General features: G+C 41.1%; 1 protein-coding gene across 1 annotated transcript in view; it reads left to right on the top strand.

The window, feature by feature from the left end:
* Positions 1-17665, top strand: part of RTF1 (RTF1 homolog, Paf1/RNA polymerase II complex component) — a 33149-nt gene that overhangs the window by 3104 nt on the left and 12380 nt on the right. Inside the window, exons 3-7 of the mRNA XM_075152142.1 lie at positions 9389-9536; positions 11044-11248; positions 13398-13512; positions 15162-15273; positions 17253-17388. Of these exons, the coding sequence (XP_075008243.1) occupies positions 9389-9536; positions 11044-11248; positions 13398-13512; positions 15162-15273; positions 17253-17388 (716 nt within the window). The remainder of the gene's footprint in view (positions 1-9388; positions 9537-11043; positions 11249-13397; positions 13513-15161; positions 15274-17252; positions 17389-17665) is intronic.

Genomic DNA, 17665 nt, shown 5'->3' with positions numbered 1-17665 from the left:
TATTTACCATACAGTATACTTAGCCTTCTGACTTCATAAAGTGGGACTGGCCATCAGTGGAACAGAGGATGTGTACTCAGAAATACTTTTTTTCCTCGTAGTTAGTATGCTTTGAATTGTAACTCTAAACAACATAGTCTGAATGTCTATAGAAAAGATGACTGCTTGTTTAATCCCATTTTCATGCGATCTGAATGGTCTGGTGATCTGATACGGTTTCTCCTGTGAAATGTTTGTGGACGAAGTAGCAGTGAAGCTGCTAAAGCTGAACTGTGAATTCACGGGAGGGAAGTTTTCAGCTTTAGAACAGAGCTTCCTTCCTCAGAGAGGAAAAGGGTCAGGGCAGGTGGTACTATTTTACAGGTGGTAAAACTGTTCTGTTTAGCTACTTTGATTCTCCAAGAACTCTACTGTGAACTAGCTTGTCTGGTCATTTGAATATTCAATAGAGTGTGTTTTTATTGGCATTTTTGAAGAAAGTGAGACAAGGAAGAGTTTAGAATTACTTTCTTCTAGGGTTTTGTCAATTCCTTATATAGCGGTGCTTATCCGCTAGATCTGTTTTTATTATTTGTTCTTGTAGTACATTCTAGAGCTGGTTAAAAGTCTCTGCTTTCATCTAAAAATGAAAATTAAAATCAACTTATTAAAACAGAGGAATTGACAAACAGGCCAGGCAGGTATTTGAATAAAAACATTTTCTTGAAAGGTTACAAATGTCTTTTGCAAGCTTTCTGTGCAATGTAGAGGGGTCCTTTATTCCATTCATTCTTAAAAATTTAACAGGGAGCTGTTTGGGGTGGGTTTTGCTGAAACTACAGGAAGGATTATTCATTGTGACAACTTGAAGACCAATAGGGTAGGCCAATGATAAACTATTAGCTATTAAGCATTTGGTAGTGTAGCAGAGTTATTTAAGTGTAAAGAATGTGTGGTTTAGTTCTGTTTCTGAGGCATTTTTGAAATAAATATGCTTGGAACTCTGTTTCAATCAATCCTGTTCTTTAAAAAAAAAAAAAAAAAACCAAAAACAAACAAAAAAGAAACTCTTGTATCTAATATATGCTTAAGATATAAGGAGAGAGAAAATTTGAATGGACTAGATATTAGGTTTGATATTGGGTGACCACTCAGTTGTCATTCTATGTGTTCTGTTCTGCTGGCACGCAGCTTATTTATTCTAAGCTGTGTGCAGAACAGTTTGTCTGGAAAGGTAGATTTAGGTGTGGAGAGCACCTCAATGATAAAGTTTTCTGTTCTGTGTTTCTCTCTGAAGACTGACGGAATAAATAATATTATTCAAAATTTTTTTTAGCTTGTGTAACTGTCCATTGTACGTAGAATATGACAATGTATCTCTTCACAAACCTGCACAGACCTTGCAGATGCAGTAGTATCTCTGTTGCACCATGTGCATTTGATACTTTCTAATCTGTGTATCATTTCTAATTGATACTCTGTTCTTTCTGACCTCCATACAGCAGGAGGAAAAGATTTAGAGAAGAGGTAATTAGGACACTTGCTTCTATTCCTGTGCCTGAAATATGCATTCTGAACTGCTGCTTGTCACAGCAGGGTGAGACAAGCTGTGTTACGACAGTTCTGCTTCTGCCAGTCATTCAGTTGTGTGCATCCTTAGGCTTGACTACACTACTCCTGCGTGAACAACTTTGGTTTTAATCAGTGTTCTTGTGGTTAGTTTGACGTTTGCTCAACCTTGGACATTGGGAGAGGTGGTCTAAAAGTTGAAATTGTCTTACTGGTCTTCCTGCGAGGTGAGGACCTTGAGGCAAAAGCATGGAAACTGTTGCCCGGGGCAAATGTGCTTAATCATACCCATTTGCTGCCACGTAGGTTTTGCAGTGTGTACATCCTTTGTGGTTCCTGGCAAATGCTGAATATTCTGGGATTGTCACTATGTTCCATGTACAGGAAAGGAGTCTAAATCTCTGCTTCAGAGTCCAATGCTGTTTTCTGCATTTTTTTAAAGGGAGGAATGTTTAGGAGGGCATTGGGGAGGGAAGGACAATGCATTTTGGAATTATAGAATAACAGCATGTACAAATCATGCCATATCTATACAATGGTGTCCAAGGGATTTCAGTAGATCTTTAACATTATATTTTGTGTGTCTCGGTGAGAATGTGCTTCTGTGAAAGCTCGTAGCCACATCGGGTGTTCATGGTGCAGATGCTGGGTTCTGTAACATTTTAAGTACCTGTGTGGTCTGAATCAAATTACCTAGCCAGGGGACTGAAGATGAAGTTGCAGGCAATGAAATAGGAGCAATGCTCTGAACCATTTTCTGGTGGGTCTGCGGAATGTGCGTGACTGAATTGACTATGAACTGTTGTTCCGACAACTGATAAATAGCAATGATTCCAGGACTTTGCAATAAGAAGTACCACCTTTGCAAAGAGATATATACTAAGCTGGAGACAGATGTGGAGACAGGTGGTTCCTTTATCTGTGGAGCAACATGTGGCCATGATTACCCAAGAGCTCACCATCCCAAACTGTTGTTAGCCTGGTGCATGTAACCAGTTTGGTGTTAGCCAAGTTACTGTTGGGGCTACTGTGCTAGAGGTATATGTGTCCACACGGTACCCTCGTTGCTTATTGAAGACATTGTGTGGATGGTGTTCCTCAGTTGCAGTAGGCTAGTTCTGGGTTCTTGCTCTTCCTCTGGCATCACTGCTTGCAGTAAGAGAATTCTTTCTGTTGTGTGATGAAGCCTGGATGACTTCTGTAACAACTTCACTAACATCAGTGTAGATTAGTGTCCTGATTTTGGCTGGGATAGAGTTAATTTTCTTCCTAGTAGCTGGTGTAGTGCTGTGTTTTGGATTTAGGATGAGAATAATGTCGATAACACACTGATGTTTTAGTTGTTGCTGAGCAGTGCTTACACTAAGTCAAGGACTTTTCAGCTTCTCATGCTGCCCTGCCAGCGAAGGGACTGGAGGTGTACAAGAAGCTGGGAGGGGACACAGCCAGGACAGCTGACCCAAACTGGGCAAAGGGATATTCCGTACCGTATGACATCACGCTGAACAAAAAACTGGGGAGGTTGGCTGCAGGGACGGGGCTGCTGCTCGGGAACTGGCTGGGCATTGGTCAGCGGGTGGTGAGCAATTGCATTGTGCATCACTTGTTTTGTATATTCTTTTATCATTGTTATTATTTTCCCTTCCTTTTCTGTCCTATTAAATTGTCTTTGTCTCAACCCACGAGTTTTACCTTTTTTCCAATCCTCTCCCCTATTCCACTGCGGGGGAGTGAGTGAACGCCTGTGTGGTGGTAAGCTGCCTGCCGGGTTAAACCATGATAATTAGACAGAAAGCCACAATGCTGTTTGTTTCTCTTGAAAGGTTTGTTGTTAGCAATGCTCCTGTAAGTCTGTGCATCCTTCTACACTCATTCTAATGTTGTGAGGGGTTTGGTTGTGCCTTTTAACAGCTTTAGGGTGATAGCAGAAGGTAACTCCAGGACCAGAAAAGTTCATCATGAATGCTTGGTACTAGTTTGGAGTTTAGTGAGAGAGATCTGTTTAGGCCTTTATTTGCAAGTATGCAGATTCAGTAGGAAACAGCATAGCTGAAGATCTCATCAAGAGCTATGGGACAGAGGAAGAGGTGAACAGCGGTCATGCAGCCAGTGAGGAAATCAGTCTTGAATAACAGTCGGCCTAGGAGGCTTTATGCCCCTATTGTGAGGAAAGGGCTTGAAAGTTTGGATCTACTTACTGCTCTTCAAGTTAGAGCATTCTAGTAAACCACAGGTTAGCAGAAAACTGTATGTGTTCCTTCTGTTTTGGGGGTGTCTTTTGTGGGTTTGTAGAGATTACGACGCTAAATGTCTTCCTTCCCTGTGTGCTTTTATTTCATAATACTGCTTAACTAGGTCTCCAAGAATGAGTGGGTTCTCCAGTCCTGTGAGACCTCTGCCATACATATTTTCAAGCTTAAGAAATTTGAAATGGGCTGTGCTTTAATCTTCCTGTACGCAACCATATAGGCTGTGTGCTTTGTAATTTTGACTTTTCTTGGAGACAGTTTTCTTCAGCTGTTAACAAGTAGAATAGTAAAGCTTTCCTTACAGAAGAGAGCTGCTGTTACTCCCCCCACCCCAAACAAAGTGCAAGTGCAAATCTGAGTAGGCTAATTGTATGGAGGCTAGCATGTCCAAAGAAGTAATGTGAACCAGCTGTGGACAAGAGAGGTATAAAATCTGGTCTGTAAGTAGCTTCTTTAAATTGCAAACTAGCATGGGGGTAGTCCCTATGGTAGTCCCCCCTTCTGGGGACTTGATTTATGTGGTATGAGAGTCTGCAGGAGCTCTGAAGTGGAGCAGGTTGCTCCAGAAATAGACTTATGGAGGTATTGGAATTGAATATGTGATTTTTATTTAATTTTTTTCACTGAATGAACTTTTCCGTTGTACCCAGGGAGCAGTTTTTGCTGAGAACAATCCAGTCATAAGGCACTGTCTAATATCTAGAGAAGTCATTAAGGCTTTGTTAGTCCAGATGATGCTTGCTGGCTGGTGATGCTAGAGCCATGCAAGGCGCTTGTTGACCAAGTGTTTTATGGCTGTTGCCATCTCCACTGGTTTGGCCCAGGCTTCCAAAATAAAACATTGCAGGTTTTCACAGCCAGTAGCATCCCCAAGTTTGTTTTGATTATGGAGAGTGCTTCTTCATTGGTATTTGGTATCTACCATCTCAGTGTTGTCACTCAGCAGTTCTTGCTGTTTTTGAGCACATGGACCCCTCAAAATACTTCTAGAGCAAATGTTAACTTGCAGCTTAAACTGAATTTGAACTTACTACTAGAGATAGAGTTTTTTTCCCAGAGTTACCCATAGTTACCTTTCTGTGAGCTCCTTTGAGCAGTACTCAGACAATAAGGGTGGATCAGGTGTCTGGTTATATTTTGGTCCATGAAGCCTTCTTTCAGCCAGTTCCTGGCAGAGCCCCTTCTGTGGCTTCAGAAGGTGTTTCCTTTATTTGCTTCTCTCTTTTCTATTTTGGTGTTGACACCTTGAGTCTCCTCCTTGTGTTTAAAATGGTCCTTTAAGTTTTCTAATCGCTGGGCTGTTGTTATTGTGAAGGTGTTTGAGGCATCTGAATGACAGGTGCAGACCCCATAAGGCAAGAAAAGTAACAAGGGCTTTCTATTTACTATTTAATTTTAACAGTAGTTGGGAGAGAGCATTTTCCTCCTTGTAGCTCTTGGAGTGCTGTCTCCAGAGTTCTCCCAGCTTTGAGAAACCCTGAAGACAGTAAATGCTGCCTTATCTTCGTATCTGTGCTGCCTGCTGTTGTCTTCAGGCAGGCTGAAACTGCAGTTTGATGACTTGCCTGGAGGACTGCCTTTTGTTTTCCCTGTATGAAATGGAGGAGAATGGATGAAAGTTTGTAAGCTGGGCTAATGTTATATACCTTGGTGCTCTTAAGCTGTCATGTTGTCATGGCATGTAAGTTTACTTGGCCTAGGAAAGGAACACATTGGTAAGGGACCTGTTTTGCTTTGATGTTGTGGCTTGTAATTTGCCTTTTGCTTATAAAAGCCATATCCAGGAGGGAAGGATATGGCAAGGACAGGCTGGTAACCTTGGTTGTGTATCTCTGGTTTGATGTTAAAAAAAAAAAAAAAAAGGAGGCAGGGAGAATCAGTGAATAATGCGTTTAGGTATGTGTGAACAGAAGAAAATAGCGACTATCTGAGCAGCAGGGTAAGACAATTCTACTGCATTCTGCACTCTTAGAGCTCACTTTTTTTTTTCTTTTCTCCTCGATCTCATTTCATCTCCCTAGTGAAAATATGTTCCGGGTTTGCTGAGCTATAAATGATTTGCTTCAATCATTTTGTGTAGTTGCTTTTGTAGAAGCTGACTTCTAAATCTGGCTGATTTCTAATGTGTTTTTTTTTTGTTATTGGCAGTCCATTCTGGGTACTATGGCTTAACTTGGACTTGTTGGGGGAGATATGCAAGCTATTAGCTCTGTGAACCTTTGAAGCAAGAGGAAAAATGGAAACGTTCTTCTGGCTGTTTCCTGTGAATGAACCATAAAGCTCTGTTGTTTGATAGTACTAAACAATAAGCAGAAAGCCATGTTGCAGCACACTTCTGGATGGGTTTATTAACTTGCTGTGTCTGGAACCATGGAGGGTTCCAGATGGTGGCCGAGGAGGCAGCAGTGAATAGAGGGGCTGTTTGGAGGAGGTATTATAGTCATGGAAAGCTTGTGAGGAGTGTTGACTGGCTCTGCCTGACTGGAACATGGAAGAGGGAACCTGGAAAAGCTGCAATAGAGGACAGATTGTGGAAAAAATGGTTATTGTTTGCTATTTGAGATGCACAGAGGTAAGGGAAACAGAGCAACCAAATGCTTCTGACTATAACTGTGTGTGCATTTTTACTTGATGTTACATGCAAACATGTTACTGCCTTTCTGATCTCCACTGGTGTGCTAGAGCGTGAGGAAGGGGCTCAAGACTCTGGTTTGGACTGCAGGTTGCCTTGCGGCTCATGGCTTTCTAGTATTGTCTTCCCCCCGCCCCAGACCTGCTAATCTCTGTTATGTCTTCCTCTGCTGTAAGAAGAAACTTGATGTTGGCTAGTCTCTCTCTGAACAATACAGAATGGTCATTCAGTGTCAAATGACAGCTGTTGGTCCCTGAGCCTGCAGAGCAATCTGTAAGCCTAAAAGGGCCTCACACTAACTACATCCTGGTTTTGATGATTTATTTGTATTTAAGGCTTGCTCGAACCTGTGTCTTGTCCTGTAGTGGTGCCAGGAATGACCAGGCATTCATGAGAGATTGGGGTAGCTGAATAACCCCTGAAGCACCTGAGTTGGATGAGGAAGAATTTGGTTTTGTGACAGCTCTGAAACTGGGAGATGACAACCAGTTATTGTGACTTAAAAGATGTAGAAGTCACTTGCATAAACAAAAGTGAGATGAAGTGTAATCTCCAGGGTGAAATAGAAGCCAAAGCAAAATTTCCTAGATTAGATTTTTTTTATTACATTTTTTTGTTCAAGAGGTGGTCACACAGCTTTGTCTTCAGTCCCATCTTCCTGGACCTAGGTTCTCTCCACAATTTTGCTTGTGAGTCAAAGGCTGAGAACTGTGATCTGTAACGCATGTATCTACAGCTATTAAACATTTTATTAACAACTGAAGTCACGCTGTTTTTATCTGTTCTTAACTTCTTTCATCTCAGCATGATCTCTCAAGGTCTTGATATAACTGTGGTGTATTCTATGGCTTTCTCAGTGCTTCTTCCTTGCTATGAAGCATGCTGATATAATTCAGTGTTAGAACATTGAAAAAAAAGTGGCAGAGCTCGCTGGTTTGGAGGGCTCTGCTTCTCCCTCCTAAATGCTCAGTTTCACTTTCTCGCTGTCGTATTTTCACTGGTATGCTGGCAGTAGGTGAGCTCTTGAACAAAAAAAAAAAAAGCAGCAAAATTGCACTTTTCTGTACTACCTAGGAGATGATTCCTTAACGTTGAGGTTTGAGCAGATTCAGGCAGAGTAGAAGCTTGTTATTAACTGATTTACATGGGCATAGTTAACCAGGAATATTATTAGGCAGCAGTATTGTAACACTGAACAAGTAAAACTTTAATGTGGAAGCCAGTAAAGACTTGAGTGCAAGCTCAGGCTGATATAAAGTGAGATGCTTTCTCACCTGTCCTATGGACCGTAACAGACTGGGCTAACTGCGTAGGGCGTGGATTGCAATCGGAGGCTCACCACTAGGTAGCTGTACTTCTACATCAGAAAAGAAAACTTCGGCCTGGCCTTTGGCAGATACTTTTGAATGCACAGCTGATGCTTAATGAAGATGATGAAGCAGGTGGTAATGTGGAAGGTACAAGGCTGGGTATGAGAGTAATCAAAACCTAGGAAATTCTAAAGATGTTAGTAGATCAGGTAGTAGCTTCTAACTATTTGGTTGAGTTTCATTTAGAGTATTTGAACTCCAGGGTTCTCTGAAGATGGTGCCCAGCTAGGCAGAAGAAGTCAAATTTGATGGAATGATTACTGCCTGCAGGGATGGACTTGATTCATGCCCCAGGAAGGGGTGGGTGGGTGAGAAGCCTGAAGTTTGTGTGCACTGAGGTCAAACCTAAAGATTTTTTTTTTTTTTTTTCCAGTTGGAGTAGTTTTGAGTGCAAGACCTCAGTTATGCAAACTAGTGTTTGCTCATTTGAGTTAGGAATATGTTTTTTCCATAGACTGTGTGCTTGAACAGATGGTGATACGCATGAAAGATGAGAGTAATATACAGGTATGAAGAGTATAACAGTCTAAAAATATATATTTTTATTTATTTATTTATTTATTTTGAAAGAAACTGTCTTATGCCTGGAGAATTTCTAGGAGAGGTAGTGAAGTGCAAAATATTGTAAAGCCTTAAAATAATACACAGGCAATTCTTATCGGTTCTGTTCTGTGGCTTTACCCAGGTAGTTGGGACAATGCAAAAATTCTAATAAGAAATCACACTGTAAGGTAAATACTAGCTCTTCTCCTGGGACTTTGGGATTTAAAGTTGTTACCTGTGTGTGTGTGATGGTACAAGTCCTGTACTTGGAAAGTGCAGTCTAAGTTAATTGGGGATATGATGTTAAGAGAAAATTAAAATTAAGACTTGACATTTGATTTTTTTCTTTTTTTTTCCTGACTTCTGTGATTCTGATTTGATTCCAATTTGTGTACATAGATGCAGGTGGTGGCACTACTGTCTATGAGCGAGCGTGCTATTGGTTTGTTGCATAAAAATACAAGTGCTGTGTTCTCCTGGTAAAACTGAGATTGTGGAAATACTGTCATGTGTAATTGCTCTGCCTTCATGAAATCTAAAATCTGCTCTTGAATAAAGTTTGGGAAACACATCTGTTGCTTCTTCTGTTTAATAGTAGTAAACTGAAGCTAACCTTTACAAATGCAGTTGGACAGTTGTTTAAAATAAACATTTCCTAGGAAAATGTTTTCAGTACCTCTTTTCTCTGTGGATATTGCAGACTCCCAAGTCTTCATTGTTTTTAAAAGGAGTGTCTTGCCAACTGTTGGCTTGCACTGATAACTGGTTTTTGGTTTTTTTGTTGGTTTTTTTTTTTTAAAGAAGAAACCCAAAACAACCACACACCACCCCACCCCGCCAAACCCAAAAAACCTTGTAAAATGTTTTCATTTGATAAGTTTCCTATTGGCTTCTTTTTTTTTTCTTTTTTTCTTTCCTTGTATGATTGATTTGTTGCTCTCAGATATTGGACTGTTTCTCAGTCATTTTTACTCCAGTGTTTTGGGGGAGGGAAAAAAGAGTGATATTCGTGTCTCATGATCCCTGTCTTGGTTCTTTCCTTGCAGTGGACTGTTGGAGGTTCTAAAAACAAAAAAAAGGCAAAAGCGGGTAAGGCAGAGAAGAAAGGAACCATGAAGAAACAGATGAACAAAGCTGCCTCTTCAGGCAGCTCAGATAAAGACAGCTCGGCTGAGAGCTCAGCACCCGAAGAGGGTAAGATAGCACATGTGGGTCTACTTACAGAGTAATTCCAAGTGAAGTTACCCCTTTGTGCACACTGAAAAGTAATGTTAAATAGTGATGTTAAAGTCTACCTTCAAAGAGTTTCCTTTGTGTTACCCATAGCCTGGATGACTCTTAAACTTGCCATGGCTTGAAGTGCATATAATTCAGTATAGCATTGCTGTAAGCACTCCATTACAAATGCAACGCTAAATACTGTTTCAACTGAAGAATGTATGACATGTTTCATTACTTGACTTTCTCCTACAAAATTCTTTTCTTCCTTCTAGCATGTCCCATCTGTAGTTGGGGTAGCATTTTCTCTTATTCCCATTGATGTATTTTCCCTTCCCAAACTTCTTGTGATGACAAAGGGAAAGGTGTATGGTGTTGTGTGATACAAATAGGAGCTTACCTTGCATGCATTTGCTCTGAATTGGAATTCTTGCACATTTATATTGACATGCAAGAAGAAAAATCATTACTATAACTTTGTCAGAATTTTTTTTACGTGAATATTGAATCTGTTCCAATGCTGGGCAAACTTTCTGTGTTCTTTCCTGTTTTCATCATGCCAATGAAGGTTTGCAGGTGGCTAGTTATGATTTCAGATGATACTAAAAAAACAAAGCTAAGAAAGAATATGAAGGAGCGTACAGTTTAAGTATATTAAGTACAGCGGAGACAGACAGAGCATAAAGTGACTGAACCTGAATATATAAGTGCATACAAATCAAGGTTTTTCACAGTGTAAGCTTGCAAAGCTGCAAGTTTCCAGAAATACCAAGACCAGAATGAAAGTGGAAGAAAGAATCCTAATGTGATTTGGTGTAATATAGTCGATTAGGTGAGATAATCAAAGCACTTGGACCTGGGTCAAGTTTAAAGGTGATGTTACTCAATATGATTTGGGAGTCAGCTGTTCCCTAAGCCCATGTGTAACTGGGAGGGCTTGTTGCAGTAATGGAGCCAGCATCATACCCTTGCCAGTCCTGAGGGTAGTGTGTTTCAACTTTATCTTGTGATGTAGCAATTCATAGTGTTGCAGCCTTCAAATGACGAATTTTGGTTCTTCAGGTTGCTATAATGAGGAGTATTGGTGGTGGTTAATAGTGGCATTTGAGGTGCGCACACACTCTTACAAAGTTATGGATGTACAACCAACTTATAAGGGACATAAGCATATAGGCATAGAAATCTAACCTTAAGACCCTAACACACTAACCAAAAGGCCTCTAAAAGTTGCTTGTTCTACTAAGAATTTTTACTTATAATCCAATTTGTGTTCACATGTACCAGTCATTTTATCATTTTTTAGCATGCATATCTTACAGTAATAAAGTATTTCCTCCTGGGTTTAGTTTTCGTGATATATATGCTTTTAGTATAGTGGAAGAGGAGTGTAAAATTCATTCTTGATATCCTTTGCTAACATGCTACAATGAAGTGGTTGGGCTTTGCCCCAGTTGAAGCTCACTGCCTTGTATTTTTGTTTTAGGAGAAGTCTCTGACTCAGAAAGCAACAGCTCCTCATCTAGCTCAGATTCAGATTCTTCATCTGAAGATGAGGAATTCCATGATGGCTATGGAGAAGATCTGATGGGAGATGAAGAAGACCGTGCTCGACTGGAACAAATGACAGAAAAGGAGAGGGAGCAGGAGCTGTTTAACCGGATAGAGAAGAGAGAAGTGCTAAAGAGAAGGTGAGGTTTATATCTGTTGATATTTGGTAGCAGATTTATACAGGCTGTATGAGGAGTATGCTGACTGTGCTCTCGTGTTTGGGGTCCAAGCATTCAGCACGATAAAGTGAATTAAGCTTCATTGCAGATTTTTTGCGTAAACTGTCCTTGTAGCTAGTTGAGAAGCACACAGCAGGAATTCTGCATGTTCTTGTAAAAGTCAGTTTCTGAAAGTTTCTCCGCTGTTGAATACGTGTGGTTCTGTCGGCTACCATTGTAGCCATATTACTGCTTCGCACACTAGATGCCAGACAGTCAGAAGGACTTCTTTCTCTTCTGTCTTTTTTGTATTAGCCGTCACACGCTGATACTTTGGAAAAGGGCAAACAAAGAGTAAGGTGTATATGAGCTGCTGGAATTTTTCAGAGAACAATGGTGAAGCACAGAGCAGTGTTAGGGTTGGCTGTGTATGGGTGCAAAGCTGGTTGGGGCCCTCATAGAAGAGAGAGATACTGAAATAATGAAGAGTGGTGTTGGATACGTCATTTTCAGGGGATCATTTGTGGATTTCTACCTTAGGTGTTGTGGTTTTGTTTGTTTGTTACTATAACACTGTCCTGTCAGGCAGCTTCCTTGTAGTAAAAGTATTTTTCTTCTCATGTGTCTAACAGAAAAGATTTGGCACGTGTGGGGCAACTTTTCGTCAGTTTCTTCCTTCTTCAGTGACTTCTCTCTTTTCTCACTTGCTGAGAAATTTCTCTAGAGGACTGACATCTGCTGAGTAAATCATGTCAATACAAGCTACTGTCAGACTGTCCATTTGTCCAAGCCATAGTTAGAGCACTTCCTGTCTGTCTGTGGTTTTAATACTACTTTCAGTGTCTTCTCTAGTTTGCTGATCTCCTCAAAGGGATCAAAATGAGTGAAAGATTGGATTTAGATCAGGTAGAAGGACACCATATTTTTTGATTTCATTCACTGTTCCATGGTGACTGAATGTCTGTCTTTTAAAATAACACTGGAGAATACTTGATAAGAACAAGCTAAACAATCTAAGCTTGAATTACTGATTTAATCTTAAACGAGTTTGTCCTGTTCTATGTAAAGGGGTTGGCAGGTAGAACTAAGGGGGTGGTGGTGGTGGGTAGTTGTTTAAGTTTATGGTAAGTTGAATCTTTCAAAATGCTGTCTAGCTCTTTGTATGTACATTGTGCTGTGAGTTCATTGGGATTACAGCAGACATTGCATGTGATACAGCGCCTGTGCCCTGTGTTTTATGCTTCATGTTAAAGGCATAAAGGGCAATGAGCTCATCTGGCACTTCAGTTTCTTGTCTACAAAAACCAGGTGTAAAGGACTGAAGAAGAATGGACTGTGTAATATGTATGTGGATAACACATTTTGAATTTCAGTTGCTGGAAGTTAAGTAATTTTTATTTTCTTGTGTTTGTCCATATGCACACTTCGCTAAAGCAATGACCAGTCCATGGTGCAGTGGAACCTCAGTCACAGGACAGTTCTAGCGAAATCACTACTCTTCTGAATACAGTGGCTGAAAATAAGATTTCAGGGTGACATATTTCATGAAGGTAGAAATGGAAGTGCCTAAATTGGACTGCAGAAACTGCCTGAGTCTGATTGGAATGTAGCTGCTGAAGGAGGACTCACTGTGACTTCTTCGCAGTCATTCTTATATAGACCAGTGCCAGTAGAAAGCTGGAGTTTACGCATGAAAAAATTAGCATGATAGTGGCTTTCAACAACCGAGTTTTTAGCTGTTGAGATTCAAACGATGTGAAATAGGGAGTTGTTTTTAGAGTTGGAGGCAGCACGCAATGGTCACTACAGTGGCAAAGATGAAGATGGAGTAAGGACATATTTCTGGGGAGTAGCCATTACTATGTGGTCTCCTCAGCCCTTTAGGTTAGCTGTCTGTAAGCCTGCACTTATCTATGCTCAGCTTTTCTTCACCTTATTTTTCTTGGGGAAGGGAGGGGATGGGAATGGGGGACAGGATAGCATTAGAGGGTTATCCATCTGCAACAAGCAGTGGAAGTGTTCCTTACAGCCTAATAACAAGTTAAGCTGAGATAGCATCTGTGCGGTACTTTGCTCACTCAGGGGAGAGCATTCTTTCATACGTTCTTTTTGTTTTAATATTTGCTACTAGATTTGAAATCAAGAAGAAACTAAAAACGGCAAAAAAGAAAGAAAAGAAAGAGAAAAAGAAAAAGCAAGAGGAAGAGCAGGAGAAGAAAAAACTCACACAGATCCAGGAATCCCAGGTAGGAAATGAAACTGTCCTTAGTAACAAACCCTTTTCTCTTGGCAATATGAGATAGGATGCTGCCTCTCTCTTCCCATAATGTTTTCCCTTAATGTCAAACAGTGTGGTAAGCAGGTCAGAATTTAGTACGTTTATAAGCTCAAGCTATCTTTAGCCTTTCCGGTTCATTTAAAGAAATTAACATCTTTGGCCTGCTAAGACGTGCGCTGATAATTCCTTTTAATGAAAAATGCAAAGTTGCAGCTATATCTAGAGTTGCTGTGATAGTCCTCCCATATGAGAACAGGACAGCAACCTTTTGCAGTTCCTTTTGCCAAACTTCTGTCGTTCAGTCTGAAACATTACATATGCAGTCTTTCTTGCAAGTGAAAGTTTGAGAGAGCAGGCCGGAAACTGCTCAGCTGTTGTCTTAATTATTTTGCATACACATAAAATGGAAAGAATGCTTAGTTTCTACTGGTAGGGGTGTGAAGGAAAAGCTTGAATGCTAGGAGGAACAGAAGTAGTTCTATAGTTTTTCCACCTCCAGTAGAAAGAGGATAATACCAGTTTTTGGAGTGAGGCCTGTGTAACTGAACTGTAGTTTCAAATGGCTGAATTGGCTGTAGTTTCAAATGGTTAAGACCCTGCCCTTAACTATTTATAGAGTCTGGGCAGATAGGCTCCCAGAATGGGATGGGATTCATCTTGCCTAACTTTAGCCATCTAAGAACTAGTTGATTGTTTGCACTTGTCGCTTCTGTCTTTGTGCAATGGAGGAGGGCATCTCCAGCTGGCAATTAGTTCCATGTTATTTTCTAGTGAAATAGATGTTTAACACTTAAATCAAATTAGGTGAGATGAGTTTTCCCTTAGGCACATGTTAAGTGGAGTGAATCTCATCTCCCTACCCCCCTCAACTCCATATGTGTACGTGTGTGTATATACTTATATAGTCCATATATATAATACATAATGTGTAGACTCATAAACATATATGTATATATAAAAGGATCTTATGCAGAGTTCTCTTACAGTGCCTTCCAGAAATTACTTCGGCTTACTTCAAATGACTGTCTCTTATGCTTATTGTAGAAACTGCTTTCTGTGCTACCTGGTATTCCAGATAGACCTGTTAGAAACAGAAAATATTAGACGACTTACAACATTTCAGATTTGGATCCCTATTGCAGACTTTACACACAATTTTATTCCTGCTTTAAGTATTTTTTAATGTAACTTTTCTCTTTGCTGCTGATTGAGAACAAGTGCTGTGTTTTGGCCTTGCAGAAGGAGAAGCAAATGAGAAGAATATTCATCCAATTTTTCCTCATTATTTGCTAGTTGCAGAAATACTTCCATTTTATTTCTCCAGTCCTTTTTTAACTTTAAGGAGGAGTTTTGAGACTAAAGCTTGGTGGCAGAAATGTTGAAGTGTAAATATGTTCGTTATTTTTCACACGAAGTAGAAAAAAGAAATATGCTTCAGATTGATTTCCCTCTCCCTAGCCTCTGTAAAAATGAACTTGAAAAAACTGATTTCAAAATGGAGTTTGTTAGTAGTTTCTACTTGAAAAGTTTTCAAAGTGTGCAAACAATCTTTGTTTTAATGCATTTCAAGTTATGGATTGCACTTGGTGTTGAGGGACTTTCTGTGCATGTTTTTAGGTCATGTCACATAACAAAGAGCGGCGATCAAAGCGGGATGAGAAGCTAGACAAGAAATCTCAGGCAATGGAGGAGTTAAAAGCAGAAAGAGAGAAAAGGAAGAACAGAACAGGTATGAAAGCGTGTTGCTATTGCTACCATTTTTTGAGGCATTACAGCTTTTTGAAAGTGCTACTTCCTGTTTCTAATTAATGCAACAATCCTACACCTTGGAGTGGATGAATTCCGTGTCTGTGTTTTCCTTGGTCTTCTGCCCACCTAGGGGGCATGATCACCTAGGGTATTGTTTGGTACCACTGATGCTCTATTCCTCCCTCTGCCCCTCCCCGGAATGGTCTGAAAACAAAGCAAACTTTAATCACAATCCATTGAATGGCACTTAGTAATGTTTAATTCATGTATTTGAATTGGTCACTTAGATTCTGTTATTTAATCTCTGAACCAGCCAAACTGTATTTATTTTATTTGTGCTACCTTGTTTACATTTGCTTGTTTCTTTACTGGCAAATCATCTTCTCCATCTTGCCACGGACTTTTGATGCAACCCTTTTTGTTACTCTGCTGGGTTTTATTGTGCTCCTGTGGTGGGTTGATCCTGGCTGGACATCAGGTGCCCACCAAAGCTGCTCTATCGCTCCCCCTCCTCAGCTGGACAGCGGAGAGAAAATACAATGAAAGGCTCATCGAGATAAGGACAGGGAGATCACTCAGCAATTACTGTCATGGGCAAAACAGGCTCGAGTTGGGGAAATTAATCTTATTTATTACCAATCAAAATAGGAGTAGGATAATGGGAAAATAAAAAAAAAAAATCTTAAAACACCTTCCATCCACCCCTCCCTTCCTCCCGGGCTTAGCTTTACTCCCGAGTTCTCTACCTCCTCCCCGCCAACGGTGCAGCAGGACGGGGAATGGGGGTTGTGGTCAGTTCATCACACGTTGTTTCTGCTGCTCCTTCCTCCTCAGGGGGAGGACTCCTCACACTCTTTCCCTGCTCCAGCGTGGTGTCCCTCCCATGGAGAGTTCTCCACAAACTTCTCCAACGTGGGTCCTTCCCGCAGGCTACAGTTCTTCACGAACTGCTCCAGTGTGGGTCCCTTCCATGGGGTGCAGTCTTTCAGGAACAGACTGCTCCAGTGTGGGTCCCCACAGGGTCACAGGTCCTGCCAGCAAACCTGCTCCAGCGTGGGCTCCTCTCTCCATGGGTCCACAGGTCCTGCCAGGAGCCCGCTCCAGTGCGGACTTCCCATGGGATCACAGCCTCCTTCAGGCATCCATCTGCTCCGATGTGGGGTCCTCCATGGGCTTCAGGTGGATATCTGCTCCACCGTTAACCTCCATGGGCCACAGGGGGACAGCCTGCCTCACCATGGTCTTCACCACGGGCTGCAGGGCAAACTCTGCTCCCGCACCTGGAGCACCTCCTCCCCCTCCTTCTTTGCTGACCTTGGTGTCTGCAGAGTTGTTTCTCTCACATATTCTCACTCCTCTCTTCTGCTAGAGTTGTGCACGGTTTTTTTCCCTTCTTAATATGTTATCACAGAGGTGCAACCACCGTCACTGATGGGCTCAGCCTTGGCCAGCGGCGGGTCCATCTCGGAGCCGGCTGGCATTGGCTCTATTGGACACAGGGGAAGCTTCTAGCAGCTTCTCACAGAAGCAACCCTTGTAGGCCCCCCGCTACCAAAACCTTGCCACGCCAACCCAATACTGCTCCTCTGCAAACATGAGATTTTTTTTTTTTCCCTTGCAAGATAACAATGAGTTATCTCATCATAGAAGTTTTATCTTGTATATCGAGTTGTTATGCCCATCTTGTATTGCTATGCGCAGTCAAGTTGGGAGGCTGAAGATAAGTACAACTGAGATTTAAGATGCTTTAAAATACTTTGATTTCTCTCTTTGAATATATACAATGGACTGCTTAGCCTACTAGTGGATTTGAACATGTGGCACTTGTATCCAGTGTAAAATGAACAGCTATCTGCCTCTTTTTTTTTAAAAACAACGAAGTTTCAGCTCTAAAAGGAAGCTTCCATAAAAAATTTACCGCTTGCTTTTTTCCCTTGTTCTCTCTCCTCCTTCCCCCAGCTGAATTGCTTGCAAAAAAACAGCCATTAAAAACTAGTGAAGTATACTCTGATGATGAAGAGGAGGAGGAGGATGATAAGTCTAGTGAGAAAAGTGATCGCTCATCCAGATCCTCATCCTCTGATGAAGAGGAAGAGTAAGTAGTAAACATTGGTCTATGATTACTCGTAAGTGTGTGTTCAAAAACAGAGATCCACTTTATGTAGACACATGCCGTTTTAGAGGATTGTTTGGGGGCAGTTCAATGTCTCTAAAGTGGTTTTGCCTCTGGGCACACTTGCACGCTTCTGTATCATGGTGCATGGGACTGATTTAACCTTGGATGGGTTTGTATCTTCAGTTCCCTGCCGTTACCTTTAGCCCCATTTACACTGTTGTTTACAGATTTGTTTAGTCCTACAGTTTAGCAGCCA

Source organism: Calonectris borealis, chromosome 5, assembly GCF_964195595.1.
Source record: "Calonectris borealis chromosome 5, bCalBor7.hap1.2, whole genome shotgun sequence".
Taxonomy (NCBI): Eukaryota; Metazoa; Chordata; class Aves; order Procellariiformes; family Procellariidae; genus Calonectris; species Calonectris borealis.
This window is presented reverse-complemented; position numbering and strand designations above follow the sequence as displayed.